Genomic DNA, 20,328 nt, shown 5'->3' with positions numbered 1-20,328 from the left:
TTCTATCGGAGCATTCCACACAAATTCTTGTCCAAGCTTTTGTTCTATCCAGACTGGACTATTGTAATGCTCTCTTGGCAGGCCTTCCAGCTTGCGTTGTCAGGCCTCTACAACTGAACCAGAATGCGGCAGCAAGAGTGGTCTTTAACGAGCCAAAGAGAGCAAACGTCACACCTCTCTTCATCAGTTTGCATTGGCTGCCAATAGCCGCTCGGATCAAATTCAAGGCTCTAATGTTTGCCTACAGAACAACCACTGGCTCTGCACCACTGTGCCTAAAACTCACTACTTCAGACTTATGCGGCCTCCAGAAGTTTGTGTTCTGCAAGTGAATGGCGCCTTGTGGTGCCATCCCAAAGGGGCACAAAATCACTCTCATGGACCTTCTCCTGGTCTGTTCCCTGCTGGTGGAGTCTTTAGCCATTTTCAAAAAACTGCTGAAGACATACCTTTTTCACCAACATTTGACCCAGTAATATTAGCACTTTTTATCTTTACTTTTCTCTATTTGTGTGTGTATTTTTTTTTTTTTCTTAAATTCCCTTGCTACAAAACTGGGTGAACACTGGTGGTGAAACTGGGACTTGATACGGCACTTGCGTACTGGGTGGACCATCTGCACCACCCAGAACTTCTGTGTTTCACCTCCTCCCGGTCTGCCATCCACCTCCAGAACCTCCTCCTGTGTCCTCTGCCTGTTTTGCCAACCCTTTGCCAGCCTTTTCACTGTCCCTTTGCCATCTCCTCATCCTCCTCACGTTCTTGTCACCACGGCGCAAGGACGTGCCATCCGGGAGGGGGCATTCTGTCACATGCTCAAACCACCAAAGACTCTAGCCATTTCTCAATACACATTCTTGTCTGTACTTGTGTTCTGGTGGACTTGTAAAACGTCATTAGTCGCTGCCCAAGTACTATTCCAGTTCGCATCCACCCCTTTTATCGAGGATGCATCGAAAGGTGACTTGTGCGAACTTGAGACAGCCAGGTATCCCAGAATGCATCTCGCACTAACCAGCAAGTGTCATAGTAAAGGAGAAAACCTGCGTAATTTAAACATATTACTGTTTTTATGTCATGATATGTAGTTTTAAGAGTTTTTCAGACGAGAATGTACTGGTTTAAAGCTCAAATCTGTGGTTTATTGATAAAGATAATGCCTGTTTGAAAATTTTCGGAGTTGTGAGATCCAGGCGATCACCGGACACAGCCTTACCTCGGCTAATCCTTCTGACGTTTGCCGCTGGCTCTGATGTCTCTGTAGTGGTTAAACATGAGATATAATTCGTCTTTTGTATATCTAATGGGTGATCTTTGGTCTCATGAATCTATAATTTGTTCCCTGGCAAATCGTTTTGGCTGAGGGCAAAGTGAAGTTTCATAACTTTACATATTTAGGCTATTTAACTTTAGCGTTGTAGCTTACTAAAGCGCTGACTTTGTATATTTGACTGAATTGTTTGCTCAATTTCTTATTGTATAGATTTGTATACTATAAGTAAAATACTTTTATAAGTTATACTTTTATAATGGCTATTATTGATCATTAAAACTGACATTTAACAAAAAGAGACAGAGTTGTGTTTTGTTACATTTCATTTTATTATAGTGAAGATAAGCAGTGTATGCACATATTGCCTGAATGTTTAAGATTTTGTAAACGAAAACGAAAAGAGGCAGAGTGGTTTTTTTTAACATATTTAGTTTTATTGTTGCTTAAAATATACATACAGAGATAACAGGGGTAGCCAGAGCGAGCTAAGTGATGTTATCAAGAACGCTGCTGTACCATTTGCAGATCACCGGACGCGTCCTTGCCAAGTCCGAACTACCAAGGACATAAGCCCGAAATTTGCGTACTTGGTATTGAGAAACGCTTTGTTTGTTTTCGTTCACCATTTCTCCTTGCCTGGTTTGTTGTCGTATTTCACTGATTTGATTTTGAAATTGTGTTCAGGTGTGCAAGTGTCATTATCTCCCCTGTGTAAGTTCAGCTCAGTTTGTGTGTCTTTGTCGGATCGCATCAGTATGTATGTTGTGTTAAACTGCCTAACGGTGTTGGACTGTCTTTGTGGATTAAATAAGCCTGTTATATCTAGGGTTGGGTACCGAACTTGGTACTTTTAAGTGCACCGACCGAACTACGTTGGTACTACCGAGTACCGATTCACATTAAATCAATCGGTGCCAAATTTCGGTACCTGAGAACGCATCTGGGCGCGAGAGTAAGGTAGAGGTTAGAGAAATAGAGAGAGAGAGACCACGCAACATCACCCCTGCAACTTGTTCAAACACACAGGGCAATGGCTAAGCATTCTGAAGTGTGGTTACATTTCACAAAACTAGATGCAGAATGAGATAACACTATTTGCAATATTATGTCCATAAAAACTTGAAACGTGCTTCCTCCAGTCCGTTATGATCTATGATCCACGTTATGAGCATTGTTAATCTCATCACGGCGTTCCATGCAGAAACCGCTTTCATGAGCGCTCCGCATGTTGTTTTTACGTACTAAATATTGTCAGTTATAATTCCCATGTGTTGTTAGTCAAACTCCAGCTCTGACAGAATCGTGGGGAAAATTAAACAAAACTTTTGCGCTTCTGTACTGAGGAAACATATAAGTTTATTTTGTTTAGTGTATAAAAAAATGCTGAAATTGAGAGGCTTGGACTTTTTTTTCCCCCTGAAATAAATGTTTTTGTCATTACACAGAGAGTAAAGTACCGAAAAAAGGTACTGTTGGGTACCGGCACCGAATTTCAGGTACCGATACTGGTACCGGTTAAAATGTGAACGGTACCCAACTTCTTCATTGTGTATTGTATCTTACTACACAACACCTGACAATTATTTTCCTATTATTAAATCAAATATTAATTTACTTGTATTTTTCAAGCATGACATTTTATTTACAGCAGACAATCATGCAACCATGCAAGCAGCTTCTGGTTGTAAAACCGCTGAGATTTAAATTCCTGAAGAAAAGGGATAATGTTTCACAGGTGAGAATGTGTTGGTTTATACTGTGGTAAATTTTTAATGTCGTGTTAGCTGATGCCTTTGTCTTGTTGTATTGTGTTAGTTTAGCAAAATAATTTGTTGAAGTCTATTCATACATGCTTCTAACTACGGTTGCAGACGCAGTCATCTTGCTCTCGAGTGTCACGAACTGGTGTTTTGACTGTTCCAATACGTTGAACAGCTGACGAATAGCGGCCCAGTGAAACAGCATCAAATGAAGCATCAATTTAGGCCTGTCACGATTCCTTGATTAAATTTGAGTACTCAATTTTAAAAAAAAAATTGCAATAGGTTGTTTGCACATGATGTCATGGGGTGGCGCGAAATGCAAATGGAGGGCAGGAAGTGATTTTCTACACAGGGAAGCATAAAGAAATGATTATGTTTTGCGTCATTTATTGTTGCTCTAATCGATCAAACTGAGAAACCAAAAGGAGCATTTATCGCATACCAAAAGTTATTGTTCATCAGGGGGGGAAATGCAAGAAATTGACTGAAAAATGCAGGAAAAAGTGGCTTGCAACCCTGCGTCTGCTGTCGGCAGGAGCCGAGTTGGATTGTGTGTGCAGTGACCGCTTTGTCAAAAGTTAATACAGCTTAAATATGCAACCACTAACAAAAAAGTAATTGTTTTCTATGCTTTCATTTGTTTCATGGAGTAGAAGGATGTCCGTGCCTGGTTGCATAAAGCACCTTATTTTCCTTAGTATAACATATGTTTTGGAAAACGTACAATCCAAGTCTTCTAATGGGACATGATCGGCCGCTTTATATGACTAACATTTTAATTTAAGTGTGTATTCACATAAACATTGCTTAAATTACATATGTAGCATACCCTATCTGTATTAACAAATAATGTGTCCATGGCAACAACAGAATTTTATAACGGTAAAACCTTGGTTGCTGTGGTGAAACACTTAGCGGTTTCCTTTAGAGAACTGTTTAAGGTATTATATCAAAGACTTTATATATTATATAGACATATAATATAGATATTTCAATAGATAAGGGGAAATCACACCTTAAGTCTCATACTTAAGGGAAAAACTTGAGGTTCTTTACACAACTGGGCACTGGAGAAGTTGCATACAGTCTCGATGACAGGCAAATATTCCAATTCAGTAGAAAAATCACTCTTCTTGATAATGTAAGGATCATGTCCAACATATGATTTTGTTTATACCTCTCTTGTAATAGTGTCTAAACCAGTACATTAAGGACATTCTTAAGGACATTCACTTCCTGCCCTTCATCTGAATTTTGCGTGTCATCAGAACCATGTGACTGCAAACAAGCTATTTACCTGTGTCACGTAACCAGCAAAATATCGTAGCGCATTCCACGGACGAGAATTCATCAACCACATGATTAGACCATTTTCTAACGCTGCCTTAAATGTTGTCAACTGCTTTCAATTGAAAGTAGCTAAAACTGGTAGCTAAATGTCACTATAGATCATAATGGCAAATTCATTGATCTATATAAATATGAATATAGATCAGTGGGCAAAATAAGAATTTAGATAAGGTTTGTCCAAGAAGTTGGTAGATTTGTCCCTAAACTTTTGAAAAAAGGGGTGGGGAAGTCACTAAATCTAGTGACATTCACTAAATTGGCAACACTGCCTCACATGGGGCGTCGGCATCAACGCTTGCCGGAGGGCGTGTCTGAAGCTTGCGCTGATGCGACCGTCATAGTGACAACAGCCAATCACATTACTTTCTGGTGTTGCATGAACGCAATTGGCTAGCGTCTGTGATCTGATTGGCCTCCGTTGGTGCTTGAAAAGTTGAGAAATCTTCAACTTCTGCCATGAAGAACGCGAGTGAAGCGACGCAATGGAACCCACAATTCAGTTCAGGCTGCACAATGTATAGCATAGTCAGTTCAATTGACAGTTCGCAAAGACCCGCCCCCTTTAGTTACTGTTGCTGAGTCTGACAAGCCATGCCAATCTCTCGTCACACATCATATTCTAACGCAGTGAAAAATACATCGCGGAGCAAAGAGGACACTGACAACGTGTCGACAGACAAGGTTACTTTTGATATGAAACAAAGTCTCAAATTTCAAATTTTGTCATTTTTAAAGAAATTTAAACAATAAATACCATTTTGTGGCTCTTTAATATGCCATGACAGATCGCTGTAGCGCCTCAGTTCAAGTGGCTCATGAACTCATCTCTTCCTACTAGTTCACTTATAGCATCAAATAAACATGAAAGAACATTGTAAGGAATGTTGTTTCAACTGCAGAAAGACGTCAGTACACACCATTTATCAAGTTCAAGTCCACCTACGTTAATCTACTAACACCCCTGACTCCTTTGTCAGACAAAATGGTGGATTCGGCATTATGATTGGTTAGATCGCCTGTCAATCAAACTCTTGGCGAAGGGTCAATTCAATTAAATAACACAGTGTGCGCCGTTTCATCAGATTTGTAAGGTAAATCATTTATAAACCTACACCAAAACAGTTAAACAGTTACGCCAAAATAGGTTTATGTTTCTAATCGATATATTTCTAGAAATGCAAACTGTTCAGTGCAATTTCAAAAGTTTAAACCCTCACTGAGTTTGCATGTTTTTTATGTCCACATATTTTTGTTCAAGAAATTACAGTGGCTGTAGCATTTCTATCGTAAAGTGGCCAAATATGAAAGATTAAGTACATATTAGAATTAAATGTTGTTTGGCCAATATTAAACAAAGATTTGATCTGCTGTAAAGTGCAACAATCACCAGGCCATTGGCGCCCTCTGCAGGCATTTGTTATAATACATAATGTACATAAGATGATTGTTTAAATTGTGTATATTATTTATTTCAAGTGCTGTTCTATAAAACCATAGGATTACTTGGTCTTGATACTTTATTTGAACCAAATATCATTGCCTCATTGTTATTATTATATATGTATTTTAAGTCATTTTAAAGGCTTGGGTCTTTGCTTAGGTCTATTTTTATTACCACAAACAATATCAGATTACTCGATTAATTTTATTTGTCTTATTCAAGATTAACATTTCTATTAAGTACTGTTGTGGTATGAATAATAAAACAAATGTGTTGTGTTAAGCATGAGTAATCTTACAGACAGCACATTCTCATATAACCTGACACCAGCTTAGAAGCTCCTGCAGCCCAAGAATTATATGATTTATTTTAAATAAAATAAATAAATAAATGTTTTCTTTTTCTTTTCTTTTTTATAACATGCTGTCTTAAGTAATATGACAGTTTGATCTTTATATTATTTTTTTTTAATGAGTCCACACATACAGCACATATATAATGATCAAACCTGAACTTTCAGTGAAGATTCAAGGTGGACTTTGCTGTAAAAAACACATAATAAGACACACTTCATCTGGATCGCTAATGGCTCATTGGTGCTTGTGTCTATAAATGCTTTGCTCCCAATATCCTTATCCTTGATATTTTGACTTTCTTTTTCTTTTACAAAGTACTACTGCTGTCCACATGGACATTTATAACTATTCCAAAAGAATAGTCTGGACCTCCTCTGGAAATGAAATGTGGAAAGACTGGACCTCATGGAACTTTAACTGAATATCCATGATATACAGTGAAACACTGTAAATGGTTTAACAAGTGAAAGCAATGCATTGATGTACAAGTCCCAATGAAAAACAGTAAAAAGACATTCCCAGAAGAAGTCTGATGTGATGTTCCACATCACAAAATGATTATATTGTATAATTTTGCTTCTCATTTTTGTTATCAGTAATGATTTAACATTATATCACTTGATGAAATATGCAGTTATAAGTTGTAAAATATACTGGCATCAATATGCCATCCCATAATACCTGAAACAATGTCACCATATTTTTTTACGATGAAATCTTAGCAACCACCACAGCTGCTAGATGAGTACAAAAACATTTTTACAGTCACCATGAAATCAAAACTGACTAGTTTTTTTTTTTTATGAAATATTGCAGTATTTATTAAAAATATATATTTTTTTTATTTTAAAAAAGGGGGGGGGGGGGGGGTAGCCATGGGAACAGAGCGATATAAGCGCCACGTTAAGCATTATAAGTCCCATGGAGGAGCTCCGGAAGGATAAAGAAGGAGAGGACCAGGCCTGGATTTTATGTTGTTGTTTTGTTTTCATTCATGAGGACGACTGCCGCTTTACTTTTGTTTTGCCGGTTCCCACCTCCTTCCTCCCTGAGCCGAAACCCAGAAGGAAGGAGGAACGCACTGCCAAAGATCCCTCACCGCTGTGGGAAAGGGGGACTCACTGCCGGGTGCGCAAAGCCGGAGGAGTTGTCGCCGTCCACCAAGCAGCGGAGGAGTGTCGAGCCGTCCACCGAGGGGTATCCGGGGCCACCACCAGGCATCGCGGAGGAGTTCACCCAGCTGGTGGAAGACCGGATGGCAGTGTGTTTTGGGAACCAGACAAAGACTTATTTTTCTTCTCTCCCCTCTCTCGTCTCTCCTCATCCTTCCATCTCCTTCTCTCTCGCCTCATCTGTCCTTACCCCCAGGTGCTGCGAGAGGTTATGGGGCGGGGCCGAGAGCCGTGGGAACGAAGCGAGTGCTAATGAGCGTCACCTGCCCACCACACCAGTCTCGAGTCCCACGGAGGAGCTCCGGAAGGATAAAAAGAGGAGTGATGGCAGTGCAAGATGAGAGAGGACCAGGCCTGGATTTTATGTTGTTGTTTTGTTTAAATTTATGCGGCAATCGTCCGTTATTTATATAAATATTTTTTTAAATAAATATTTTTTCTTCTTCTTTTGCAAAGTGCATGTAAGCTGTGCTTGGACCCGTATTTGCATCTATGTACATAGACGTTTTTTTCTCAGGACGCATGAATCCACACGAAGCTTTCTTTTTCTCAAGACGCATGAATCCACACATGGGAATTCACTTACTGTGGGTTCCTCGTTTTGACTCTCCGGCTTCAGGAGCAAAACTTGGAACCAGTCATGGTCGAGGATCTTGTCCAAGTCAATCCTCTTGGCTGGATCTTTTTCCATGCACAAAGATATCAGTTCTTTGCTTTCTGTGAAGAAAGTGGGGAGAGATGTCTGATTATTATTGTAAGTTTTATACTTTGTGTAACTGATCACATTATTTTAAGCTGTAATGAAAGTTCCTGTAGGATCCGTCCACATGCTCTTACCTTTGGAAATTTCTGCTTCTTTCAAGATGTTGGCAAGGGCCTCAGGTTTCACCTTGTAAGGGTACTTCCCAAACAGCAACACGAACAACAGTACACCTAAAGAATATACTGTTGCCGGCTTGGCGTGGTACCTCCATCTTCTGTGGAAAGCCTCAGGGGGAGCGTAAAGTTTTGTGCCTGAAAGAAAGAACAAGATTTTGTCCATTACAATGAATTTGTATTTCTACATCTTTTTGTCTATTTATTCAACAAGTGATTTCTGCTGTTATTGGCTCTGTCTAGAAAGCTCATTATAACTTGTCACCATAGATTTGTGGAATAATACGTACCATTGTACCTCGTATAACCAAACGTCTTCAAGCTTCTACTAACACCGAAGTCGATTAATTTGACCTGTAAGCTGTTCTCGTTGATTAGCAGGTTTTCAAGCTTGATGTCGCTGTGGAAGACTCCCCTTTCAAAACATATTCTTTCAGCAGTAACAACTTGATGCATCACAGCTCGTGCTTTTGACTCACTGATTCTGCCATCATTCTGCACTAAATACTTCCGCAGATCTTTGCAAGGCGTGGGCCGCTCTATGACCAGTATGTATTCCTTCCGTGTCTCATACCAGTCCAGCAGCTTTATTATTTGAGGAACGCTGGGGCCTTTGCTCACCTGAATCATCATAGCGACCTCATTTGGAAGCGATTTGCCAAATAGACCCTACAGGAGAGATAAAAGTTACACGAAAGTGAGATAATTAGAGGACAGAATTATGTCCTAAGTAGGTTTGAAGTCTTGTAATTTAAACAAATTCAACTGGAAATAGTTACTGAAGTTGCGGTCACATTTATGGCTGATTGTCAAAATTTTGCAGGGCAAAATTCAGTCATTTTAACAGGAATCCACACGCTCTGGAGTTTTGCGTGAGGGTGAAAAAGCTCGTTCATGTTGGTCATGTGAATTTGCCATGCTGACCCTCAGAGAGCTGCTTGGTTTGAAAGTTAATATTCTATTGACAATGGACCTTTTTTGCCCACAAAACTTTGTTAAAATATCCTATCGCTAATGTGACCGCGTACTCTGAGAGTAAGAAAATGAAGGGAGCAGCAGCCTACTTACAAGTCGCTCACTTTCATAGCATTCTTCCTTCGCCACATATTTGAGTGCCACCTGTTCTCCAAGGGAAACAAAAACAGAAAGATTTTTTTAGTGAGAATGGGTTACAATTAATTAATTATCTGTGCAGAGGTCACATGATTCTAGTAATGAACCTTGATGTAACTTTTAATAAATTTAAAGAGTACCAAATACTTTTGTTAGTGAGGAAAGAAACAAACCTTTCGTGAATCAGACAATCGCGTTCCTTCATACACTTTTCCAAATCCTCCTTGACCGAGAAGTCTACCAATTTTATAGTCCTGGTAGATGTTCCCTGTAAAAAAAAAGAAGAAGAAAAAAAGAAAAATTATATATGTATGTATGCATGAATATAAATGAGGTTTATAGTAAATTTACAGTATAAGCCATAAAATTAAAGAACACTTTAAAGATGGACACATTATTGTGGTGTTATGGGGCCTCACATAAACAAAATCCATCCTCAGTCCACATCTTCATTAGGATAAGAAAGACAATGTCCAGAAGAAGACATTAATGTTGGGGTATGTGGTAGTAAACTGACCTCTCTTTGCGTTTGAACTTATATTGATAATTTCATCCTCAGCTTTCCAAAAAGTGTCGTCCGATAGCAAAGGAGCGCTGAGGTCCCCTTCAGTAATGGATGACACAGTTGGAAAAGTACCGTTGTTCACGTTGATGTCCTCTTGCTCTTGTCTGGGAGCATCAGCCTCCTGCACAGTGTTGAGGGTAGAAACACAGCTGTGCCAGCTGTACACTGAAGTGTTGCTGTTTTCTTCAGCTTTAGGAACATCTTCGTTAACTTTCTCCACAGCGCTGAAAGGAGACACATGGCTGTACACTGAAGTGTTGCTATTCTCTTCAGCTTCATCTTTGTTAACTTTCTCCACAGTGCTGAAGGAAGACACATGGCTGTGCAGTGTAGTGGCACTGCTGTCTTCAGCCCTATGGACATCTACTTTAACTATCCTCACACCGCTGAAGGGAGACACATGGCTGTACACTGAAGTGTTAGTGTCACTGCTCTCTTCAGCTTTGTTCAGTGAATGAACAACGTTGTTGTTGCTGGGAGCGTTGATGCTCTGGGTGTTGTTCTTGTGTTCATCTTCACCATCAGAGCATCTCTGAGGTGGTTGGCTCCTGCAAATTCTGCACCGACCCTGTTGGGCTTCGATGGACGTTTTCTTGGATTTCCTAGAAAAAGCCCATCTATAAAGCCTCCCTCTCTTCTTTTCTAGTCTCTCAGGGACAGGCGTTGGTGACATACAAGCAGAAGGATCTTGGACTGCAATGCAGCTGTGAGATGTGCACTGCCCCATTGCGTCAGATCACTCGCTGATGTTCTGTCACAAACTTTTATCGCAAATCGACTGAACTTTTATAGCACACAGATCAGTGAAAAACTACAAATCAAATGATATAACACACAGAGTGATATAACACAATTTGAGCGACTTTTCACCACAGATGTACTACAATACTAGTCAGATCGATTGATACAGCAGGAAACAAATGAACTAAAATTCAGCGCTCGCGGAGTTCCATATGTAGGCTTGGGCAGTGACGTCACAAGTGCTGACGCGTCGGCCGGTTGCCAAGGGATTTTTTCGAATGTTTTGGTCACGAGAATATACAGATACAAACGATAACTGCTATTGTTTACACATAAAATAAATATATTTATCAACTTTATCTTAAAACATTTCTTCTTTCAAAAGCTTCATGTCACGATTACTACAACTTCTGATGTCAAACACGGAGCTCGACGATCATAATCGACTCGAGGTAAAAAGCGTTTTGTCATTCATAAACATTTATGTTTCAGTGATAATGATTTAAAAGAAATAAAATGATTTAAAAGAAAAAAGTGTCAGTGGTGCTTGATAATTGCCCAAAATTATAAAGAATGATGGAAAACTTCGATATTATGATGTTTTCATGAAGCTTGAAACTTCTTGCCTGAATTCAGCAATGGCGTAATTAATCTAATTTCAGCAATTGTTATGTTGATATTAATCGAAACCTTGACATTTCATCTGAACACTTGTGAGATTTATTTTATTTGTTTTAATGTGTATAGCCTGCAATCCATATATGTCTCGTGTTAGAACAGTATTACCTCATACAAGCAGATGTGTATGCTTTTTTTTTTTTTTTTAAGAATATAGTTTTTTTAATTTTTTTATTATTATTATTTTTTTTAATAAACTGATTTCGGAGTTGATTCCCGATAGCGTTATTTGATGGTTTCGAACTTTAAGGACCCGAAGAACTAAAGGAGCTGTCCGAACAAAAGGTGCTGAAAGAATTAAACTCTCTGTGACATGAAAAAAATACTGTACTTCATTTATAATGCTGGCAAATTCATGGACATGTGTCATTTGTTAGTCATTTCAATGCTTTTAATCCTTTCTGTAATTCAAAATCTGTAGGTGACTTCAATAAAAAAAATTAAAAGCTATTATTTTTAGGTCTAGCCTACAGTTTTCCTGTAAATGAACATTTATATTTTGGTATTTATGTGTAAACAGTATTACTTTGTGGAAGAAAATGTCTACATCTGCCACTGCAAAAAATCAAAATGAGCCTTCATGAATGATTAGACATATCAGCACACAAACAGACTAAACAGTAAATGTTTAGTTTGGCCTGGATGTGATGATAAAATAATGCTATAAACATGAACTCAACAGTATAAAATGAACCTAAAACACCAAACTGATTACAAAACTAAAGAACTGAATGTGGCATGCAGGGACTTCTGAAGGTCTTTACTGTTTTCACCTTAAATGTCTAAGAATTACACTTTTTTTTTTTTACGTAGGCTACAAAGACAAAACAATATTGTTATATTGTTTCAATGAACACTGAAAAAAAAAACAAAGAAAATACTAGATTTACTTAAAAATATAGTGCATCATTTTTGCAAACCTCTTTTAAAACAATTTTCACATTGAATTTTAAGCAATATTCCCTAAAAATCTTTAGGTGGCGACGCTTAAATGTTTGAGTATCCCAGCAAATGGTTTTGCTCAAATTTATTGGTTGGTGTAACAATATTTTAAGTAGTTTTTATATGACAAATTACAGTTATTTCTACCTGAAAAAGTTTGTTTACCCAATTATAAAATGTAAGCTCATTTAGATTGATAATTTTTAGTTCTTGAACTTTAAAATACCAAAGGTACTAATCAGTTAATTTACAATTAGTAATACATTACAATGAGTGGAAGAAACAACAGACAACTGGTGAGTATGTAAGTACTTCTTTATTAGACAAATGCAACGTAAAATATTTTCAGCTGTTCTGTTACATCTGTATGATTTATTCTAAAATTTTGTGTTAGTATGTTTAGTGTGCAATGGTGTGTTTGTCAACCATTAAAGGGTTAGTTCACCCAAAAATAAAATTTCTGTCATTAATTACTCACCCTCATGTCATTTCACACTTGTAAGACCTTCGTTCATATTCAGAACACAAATTAAGATATTTTTGATAAAATCCGATGGCTCAGTGAGGCCTCCATTGACAGCAAGATAATCAACACTTTCAAATGCCCAGAAAGCTACTAAAGACATATTTAAAACAGTTAGGAAGATGAACGAAGGTCTTAACGGGTGTGGAACAACATGAGGGTGAGTAATTAATGACAGATATTTCATTTTTGGGGAACCAAACCTTTATATGTATGCTGTGGTGAACCATTAAATGCGCATTTGACAAAAAAAGACTGTCTAGTTCAAGCAGGATTTCCTGGAAAAGTTCAAATGTATACCTCAGTGGCTTGGGGTAACTCAGGTTTACATCAGGCCAAGAAGAGCACCACATGCAATTGCAACACTGGACAATCCTCCCAGAACCTCAACACCTTCTAAGATTATTCCTGCTGCTAAAGGACTCCAATATGGTCACAGTTTTCAGCGTGTGCTCTCCAATGTCTTGTTGGTCCACTTCCCCATTAGTGTCCTGAAACAAAACAATAAAACAAAATACGTATTGTGCATTGTTTGTTCATAAATGGAAAAAAGTCAGGCACAGCTCATTTTAAAAAACAACAGCAAACGCATGAAACCAAAAGGACAAGTAAAATAACAAATCAGCAACATCATAACAAATGAATAGACAGTACACAGACCTTTATTACTGGATGGTTAATTATTCACCTGCATAATTACTTTAGAACACAATGAAAGACATGTATGAAGTCTTGTATAAACTATCCCTTAAATTACTCAAACCTCTGAACCTCTCTGATCTGACATTTGACTTTATTATTTAACATTAATTATTATATTTTCAGCTTTGCAAGTGAACACAAATGAACCATATTCACTAAGCAGGTACTGTGCAATCAGACTCTGTGTTCTCAGACAGGTATACGATCAGACAGCGCATCACCACCTCTCTGCGAATGTCCACGCTGTGATCCTGAGTGCAAACAGAAAACAATACCTGGTCCAGTAATTTCATCACGGATTTTGCATCCTGCAATTCCTCCCTTATTGCGAAATAAACAAAAGAGCCTTCCCATGTAATTGTCGAAATTCCCAATGAAGGTGAATACCACATCGACAGCCGTCAATCTTTTGAATTCTTTGATCTTCCAAGAAAGACAGAATCAACAATTTGTATACTACTGCATTTCTGAATGAAATAGAAAAAAACAGGCTAACAATACTTTAGGGAGTAACACCGTGGAAAGATCAACCAAGAGTCACAATTCACACATATGTTCAATATGTGCACAGAGATCTCCTACATCATCTTGAAAAATTACTGTAAAAGTTCTTACCTTGACTCTATCAAAGTCAGATGATTAAAGGTTTTCTTTTTTCTTCATTCAAGAAATGCCTTACAAATAAAAGAGAAATGAGAGAGATTAAATTTGTATGAAATCAAAACTGATCCTATTCATTTTCTTAACTAGTAGGAAGAGATGATCTGTTCACGAGCTGCTTGATCTGAGGCGCTACAGCGATCTGTCACGACACATTAAAGAGCCACAAAATGGTATTTATTGTTTAAATTTCTTTAAAAATTACAATATTTGAAATTTGAGACTTTGTTTCATATCAAAAGTAACCTGCTCTGCCTTGTCTGTCGACACGTTGTCAGTGTCCTCTTTGCTCCGCGATGTACCTTTTTCACTGCGTGAGAACATGATGTGTGGCGTGAGAGCAGCATGGCTTGTCAGACATAGCAACAGTAACTAAAGGGGGCGGGTCTTTGCGATTAGTCAATTGCTTCGCAAAATGATTCACTGTTTCGAAGACTGACTGAATAAATGAATGTAAAATCGCTTCAGCGGAAGATTACTTGTTTTCAGATCAGTTCTTACCGTAATAGCCAGTGTATGTGTGAACCCCAAAATATAGTGGCGGCTAGATTGACCGTGCATTTTGCGGTGGTGGCTGGCTTGACTACAGTCACTCTGCAGCCGTGCGGCCCGTGCCTTGTTCACACACAGCTTCAGGTAACGATGGCAGGGGAAACCGACCGTTTCGAAAGCGTAATTACGTTGTAGCCTACCAGAATTATTGCCGTCCATGATTATCATACGAGTAACAAGTCATTTGCATGTGAAAGTAGAAACATGTGTAATTCAGTTTTGAGAAGGTGCTTAAAAAATTGAGCCATGTATTATTATTATGAATTAGGCTACTAGATTTTTTGATTACCTGTTTTGTATATTTAATATTTAATGTATACCTACATTATTTGTTTAAATTATACAAGTGAGCTGATTGGAGAGGCTTGTATTAATCAATAAATGTTTAATTTAAGCAATTTGCTGTATCACTTCTTATTACTTAGGCTAACTGTTAGATTTTAGAGATGAAGGGGAAAAAAAATGAAAATCAGCCAAACATATCGGCCCAAAAAAAATGCCATTATATATCGGCTGCCCTGATTTCTAAATATCGGCATAGGCCAGAGAAAAACCCTTATCAGTCGACCTCTAATGTATTCATGCCTTTTTTATTTTAATGGGTTATGAGGAAAATGTAAAATGTTGAGACTGGTTTTCTGTCATGTTGTTTGATTAACATCAATAACAGGTATATATATGGTATATTTATTGAGGACTATAATGCACGGATTTAAAGGTCACCTATTATGTTAAATCCACTTTTACAAGGTGTTTGGATATAAACGTGTGTTAGCAGTGTGTGAACACAGCCACACTACAATGATGAAAATCCACCCACTCCTTTTTTTAAGATCCCCATTAAACCAAAGCAGTCTCATTAGACAAGCCGTTTTAATTCTGAGTAATGTGACGTCACATTACTCGTGCCCCGCCCACGGCCGCTGATTGACAGTCCTGTATTACCATAGTTTCCGCCCCTGAGCGAGCAGTAAGCTGTCCGCCATTTTCTCCGCGCCCGAGCAGCTGTAGCGACAACAACGTCTGGTAAGTAATTGAGATGTTTTGTTGTTGGATGTAAGAGTGAACATAACAGTTTTCATTTACTGACATCTGAGCCGCTGAACGCAGTGGATTAGTTTCATTTTTAAAGGGAATGCGCCACAGATCTAATATACACTGTAACGTTGCCTGCTATTTACGTTCACAGACATAACTGACTGTGTTTATGTGAGCTGTGTGTGTTTTTGACAGAACCTTGTGTGTATTTGACAGTTTAAACAAAACAAAAAAATGTGAAAGAGAAGTTACTCACGAGACTTCAGATAAGTGCGCTCAGAAAACGATCCATTAGAAAAAGTTTAAACTGATATAGCTGTAAAACTCGTGGAAATAATAAACTTTAATGATGAGAGAAAAACTATGTTATCCGTGAGAACAAGATGTCTTGTTAATATTTGGCAGAATAGGTTGTTTGCACATGACGTCACTGCAGCAGCGCGAGTCTGGAGGGCAGGGAGTGATTTTTTTTCTATATAGGAATCCTATCAAAAACTCAAAATTTGTATGTTTTGCGTCGTTTATGGTTGCTCAAATCGTTAAAATCGAGAACCCAGAAAGTGTTTATATCGTTTACATAACTTATACCGGTTTTTATAACTTATTTCATTTTTTAACTTTAAAAGTTGTCGCCTTTTATAGCGTTTTGCGTCTGCTGATACTGAAATGAATATGGACACCTGCTTACCTCTTGTTTTTGACTTGGTTAAATATTATCATTCTTCATGCTATCGTTTGCAGGTAAGAGAAGATATTTTATCCTATTGAATGATAATTTGGTGTTTTCACTTCAGTTTTGTACTATCCCGTTCACAATGTTGATCTGGTTACCATGAGAACAGCGTCACGCGCTGCTGCTTCAGCCATCATATGGTAGAAAATGTCCAAATAAAATAAATGTGTTTAACAAGCTGACAGAATTCGATCCATTTATTTGTTGGAAGCGTGTAAATGTAACTTTTAGTTTTAATGTTGTCTTTATAAATATTCACTTTTCCCATATGGCCAAGAAGGAGAATCGGAGGGTCACATTCAGGGGACAGACACCGACACCCTGTATTTTTGTATTTATTTCAACAAACGACAACCAAAATCAAACCCACAGAAGCTCATGAACAATTTTGAAGTGGCTGTGTGCAAGTTATAATCATTCACAAGCAAGTGAGTCATACTCGCAAACGTAATGTTATTATTACACAAAAAACAAATACAAAACTCAGCTAAGTATGTGATTACTTTGAGTTAAAGGCAGTGGGTTTTTTCAGTGACATTACATTTGCTAAACGTCGTCTTCCCTCACCTCCTCAACCAAGGCGAAAATTGTATTACCAGTCTTTTTCCCCGAACGATGATGTGAGTTCCTATTATAAATTCTCGATTCAGCATAAATGACAAACAATGGCGACATTTTTCACAATCGCGACAGAAAATTAAAATACTGCCCTTAACATTACTAGCAGAAAGGCAGCGCCGTATAAACAAACCAAACTAACTGAACACGGCGTGACGGCAGCTTCACTTGCTCTATATCTACCGCCTCGATGGCAGTCAAGTCTTTCAATTCAGTACAAAAGTCGCTCCTCTTCTTAACATAAGGATCACGTCCAACATATGTTGTGATTTTCTGTTTATACCTTTCTAAACCAGCACAGAACGGACTTTTCTCCATCTCTTCCATTCTAATTTTCACTGCTTGCCCTACACCGGAATTTCGCGCGTCACCAGAATCACGTGATTGCAAACAACCTATTGAGGTAGGAACTGTGATCGTATTGAGCAGTCATTTGCATTTAAAGGCACATGCGAAAACAGCCTGTTCTTGACTGTATTCAGAAATGGGTATTTACAACATGGATTTATAAATGATCTGTGAGGTATTTTAAGCTGAAACTTCACAGACACATTCTGGGGACATCTGAGACTTAAATTACATCTTAAAAATGGGCATAATAGGGGACCTTTAAGATACTGTCGACACACACCCCTGTTTACCTGTAAACCTTGTGTGTATGTCAGTTTAAGCGCGGTAAGACGCGAAAACATCCGAGTTCAGTATTCGCGCTGTGTGACAGGCTTTTTGTGCGTGAGCGCGCATAAAAGCTTTTCTCAGAACAACATGCGAATAAAATGGCTTGAAAGCTTAAACTGGCAAGACTATAAAACGCATGCAAAGTATAAACCTTCGTGATGACAATGAACTGCAATGTCACGCGAGCGTAGCCCTGTCTACCGATACATACCTGTACTCCCAGAACAACCGCTTAGATGTTAACAATATCTAGTAAATTGCCATCTACACTTATTTAACAGAATAGGAACGTGTATATTCAGAATATGACATAAAGGGAAACTCTACTTATATCACCTATTATTAATAGTAACTTACCCTCGCCGTGGATGACGATCTTCTGCTCAGAACTGGGTTTTTTAAAATGGCCACCACAAATTGCGCGCTTCATGTTAGTCAGTTCACGTGGTACAGCATTACGTGGTAATGTTAAATTGATTTACTCCAGATTTACTTTAGTTAAAATTTCTAGTCGTGTTTCTTTATTAATTAAAGTAAACAGTAAACCCAATATGTTATGTATTGTAGGAATTTGCAAAACTAAAATGAAGTAAAATCTGTTTTATTTTAATGAGCTATATTTGCTGAGGGCAGACATAACTTTTTACAGTAAACGTAGATTTTCACTAAAAATATAATTCATACTTTTTACTAAAATTAAAAGTTTTTTTTAGTGCTAACAGTACAAAGATGATCTTTTTTTATTTTTTATTTTTTTTTTAAATTTCAAACAATTTATGACATTAATGAAATACAACTTTGCATACATTACACAGAATGTATCAACAATACGTCCAAAGTCATCTGAACATATGGAAGAGAAAAAAATAAATTGACAATGACCGTTAACAGAGAAAGATACATTTAAATAGCTTTTTAGGAACATAAAGAAAGGTAGGAACAGAACAAAGAAAGTAAAGAGGATAAAAATAAAAATAAAAAATAAAAAAAGAAATAATTTTTTTTGTTATTAATTACTCTTAGTGATTTGATTAAATGTTCTACTTCACATAAGAAATCTATAAAAGTGGGTATTTTCTTAAGAAACCTTTGTTTGTGAAAATAGAATTTTGCCACAAGGATAAGAAAGTTAACAGTAGATACTAAAGATTTGTTTTGGTTTTCAAAAAAGCAAACAACATCCTTAATGTGTAAATTACAGTTCATATTAACTTTAGAAAAACAACAGGAACTCAAATCTTTCCAGAAAAGTGATGAAACATTACATGAGAAAAATAAATGACAAATATCTTCACTTTCTTTTTTACAGAAGGTGCATATATCAGCTACATCACAAAATTTCGACACAAGAGCATTACAAGGGTATATATTATGCAAAATTTTAAAATGCACTTCTTTTACTTTATTGGGTATACAGTATTTATATGGTAATAACCACGCATACCATTTTTTTCGGTAAAAGGCAAACTGGATGGAAACAGCCTGGAGACAGCAAATATTTTTTTGCGGATATTTGCTTTGTCAATAACAAAACATTGCAAAAACTGGATGGAAACTTGGCTAGTAACAGCCACTGCTGTATCATTGTTTTTTAAACGACTTACTTTAAACGTCTCACTCAACTTGGAAAAAAGAAATGTCTGTATCATGGTCAGTAGACGAGGTGCAGACTCGTTGGTAGACGAGGAGAGGATCCACGGCAGTAGAGGCGGTGCAACTATAACGATCAGTCTATAATTCCACCCACTTTGAAGCGGTACTAAACTGCAGTGGAAAAGCAAACTGAAAGTAAAGTGAGCCGAGCCGAGTAAGTGGAAAAGCACCATAAGTAACAAAGCAGTGACAGGGTACATTGTAATGGAGCAAAATATCATGCTTTAAAGGGATACGCCACCCAAAAATGAAAATTCTATCATCATTTACTCACCTTCGTGCCATCCCAGATGTATATGACTTTCTTCACACAAACACAAAGATTTTTAAGAAAATAAATAATCCATCTCTGTGAGTCCTTATACAAGTAGATTGTAACCCATGTGTGTATGACAGTTGGTCAGAAGCGATGGTTAATAGTTATCTATTGTTTCACTTCATGGGGTTGTATGCTTAACTGTCACAGTCACTGTGTGTGGTTTTTAATGCGAAAACTTTTTAAATACCTACGGGTCATTCCGTGTCAATTTAACCAGAGGTCAGTATTTATGGGATTGTACCATACAGGGCCTTAAAAATGAAGATTACAAAAGAACATTTTATTAAGAATGAGAATCTAGAAGGATATTAAGATATCTTGAATACTTTCAGAGTTACAGGCATGTAAACTTTGGAAAAGGAATATTTATGGAACTCGGGTATGTTCAATAAAATTGAGCTGACAGAAAAAACACGAGATACATTTCTCGTTTTAACATTATTTGTTCTTCAGATATTCCTCTTTAAAAGAAAAAGAAATACCAGCTTTATGCAAAGTTACCCATATTTGGTTTTTGACCACTGAAAATGTGTACATTTTACCAGTTTACTCATAGAGCTGCATTAAGATCTCCATATCTCT

At 37.5% G+C, this 20,328-nt stretch overlaps 1 protein-coding gene and 1 long non-coding RNA gene across 2 annotated transcripts; both read right to left on the bottom strand.

Annotated features, from left to right (window-relative positions):
• Nucleotides 1–2,973: 2,973 nt before the first annotated feature.
• On the bottom strand, nucleotides 2,974–11,441 carry LOC127495531 (serine/threonine-protein kinase pim-3-like). Its single transcript, XM_051862450.1, has 6 exons — nucleotides 11,437–11,441; nucleotides 9,992–10,211; nucleotides 9,300–9,350; nucleotides 8,522–8,900; nucleotides 8,193–8,369; nucleotides 2,974–2,981 (listed from the first exon to the last, which is right to left on the bottom strand). The coding sequence occupies exons 1-6, from the start codon at nucleotides 11,439–11,441 to the stop codon at nucleotides 2,974–2,976; spliced, it is 840 nt and encodes a 279-aa protein (XP_051718410.1).
• Nucleotides 11,442–12,976: 1,535 nt separating this feature from the next.
• Nucleotides 12,977–17,462, bottom strand: LOC127495653 (uncharacterized). The gene is made up of 3 exons (XR_007925156.1): nucleotides 17,380–17,462; nucleotides 14,111–14,169; nucleotides 12,977–13,284 (listed from the first exon to the last, which is right to left on the bottom strand). It is a non-coding gene; the product is annotated as an uncharacterized LOC127495653 (long non-coding RNA).
• Between the last annotated feature and the right edge of the window lie 2,866 nt (nucleotides 17,463–20,328).

Source organism: Ctenopharyngodon idella, chromosome 15 (assembly GCF_019924925.1).
Source record: "Ctenopharyngodon idella isolate HZGC_01 chromosome 15, HZGC01, whole genome shotgun sequence".
NCBI classification, from domain to species: Eukaryota; Metazoa; Chordata; class Actinopteri; order Cypriniformes; family Xenocyprididae; genus Ctenopharyngodon; species Ctenopharyngodon idella.
This window is presented reverse-complemented; position numbering and strand designations above follow the sequence as displayed.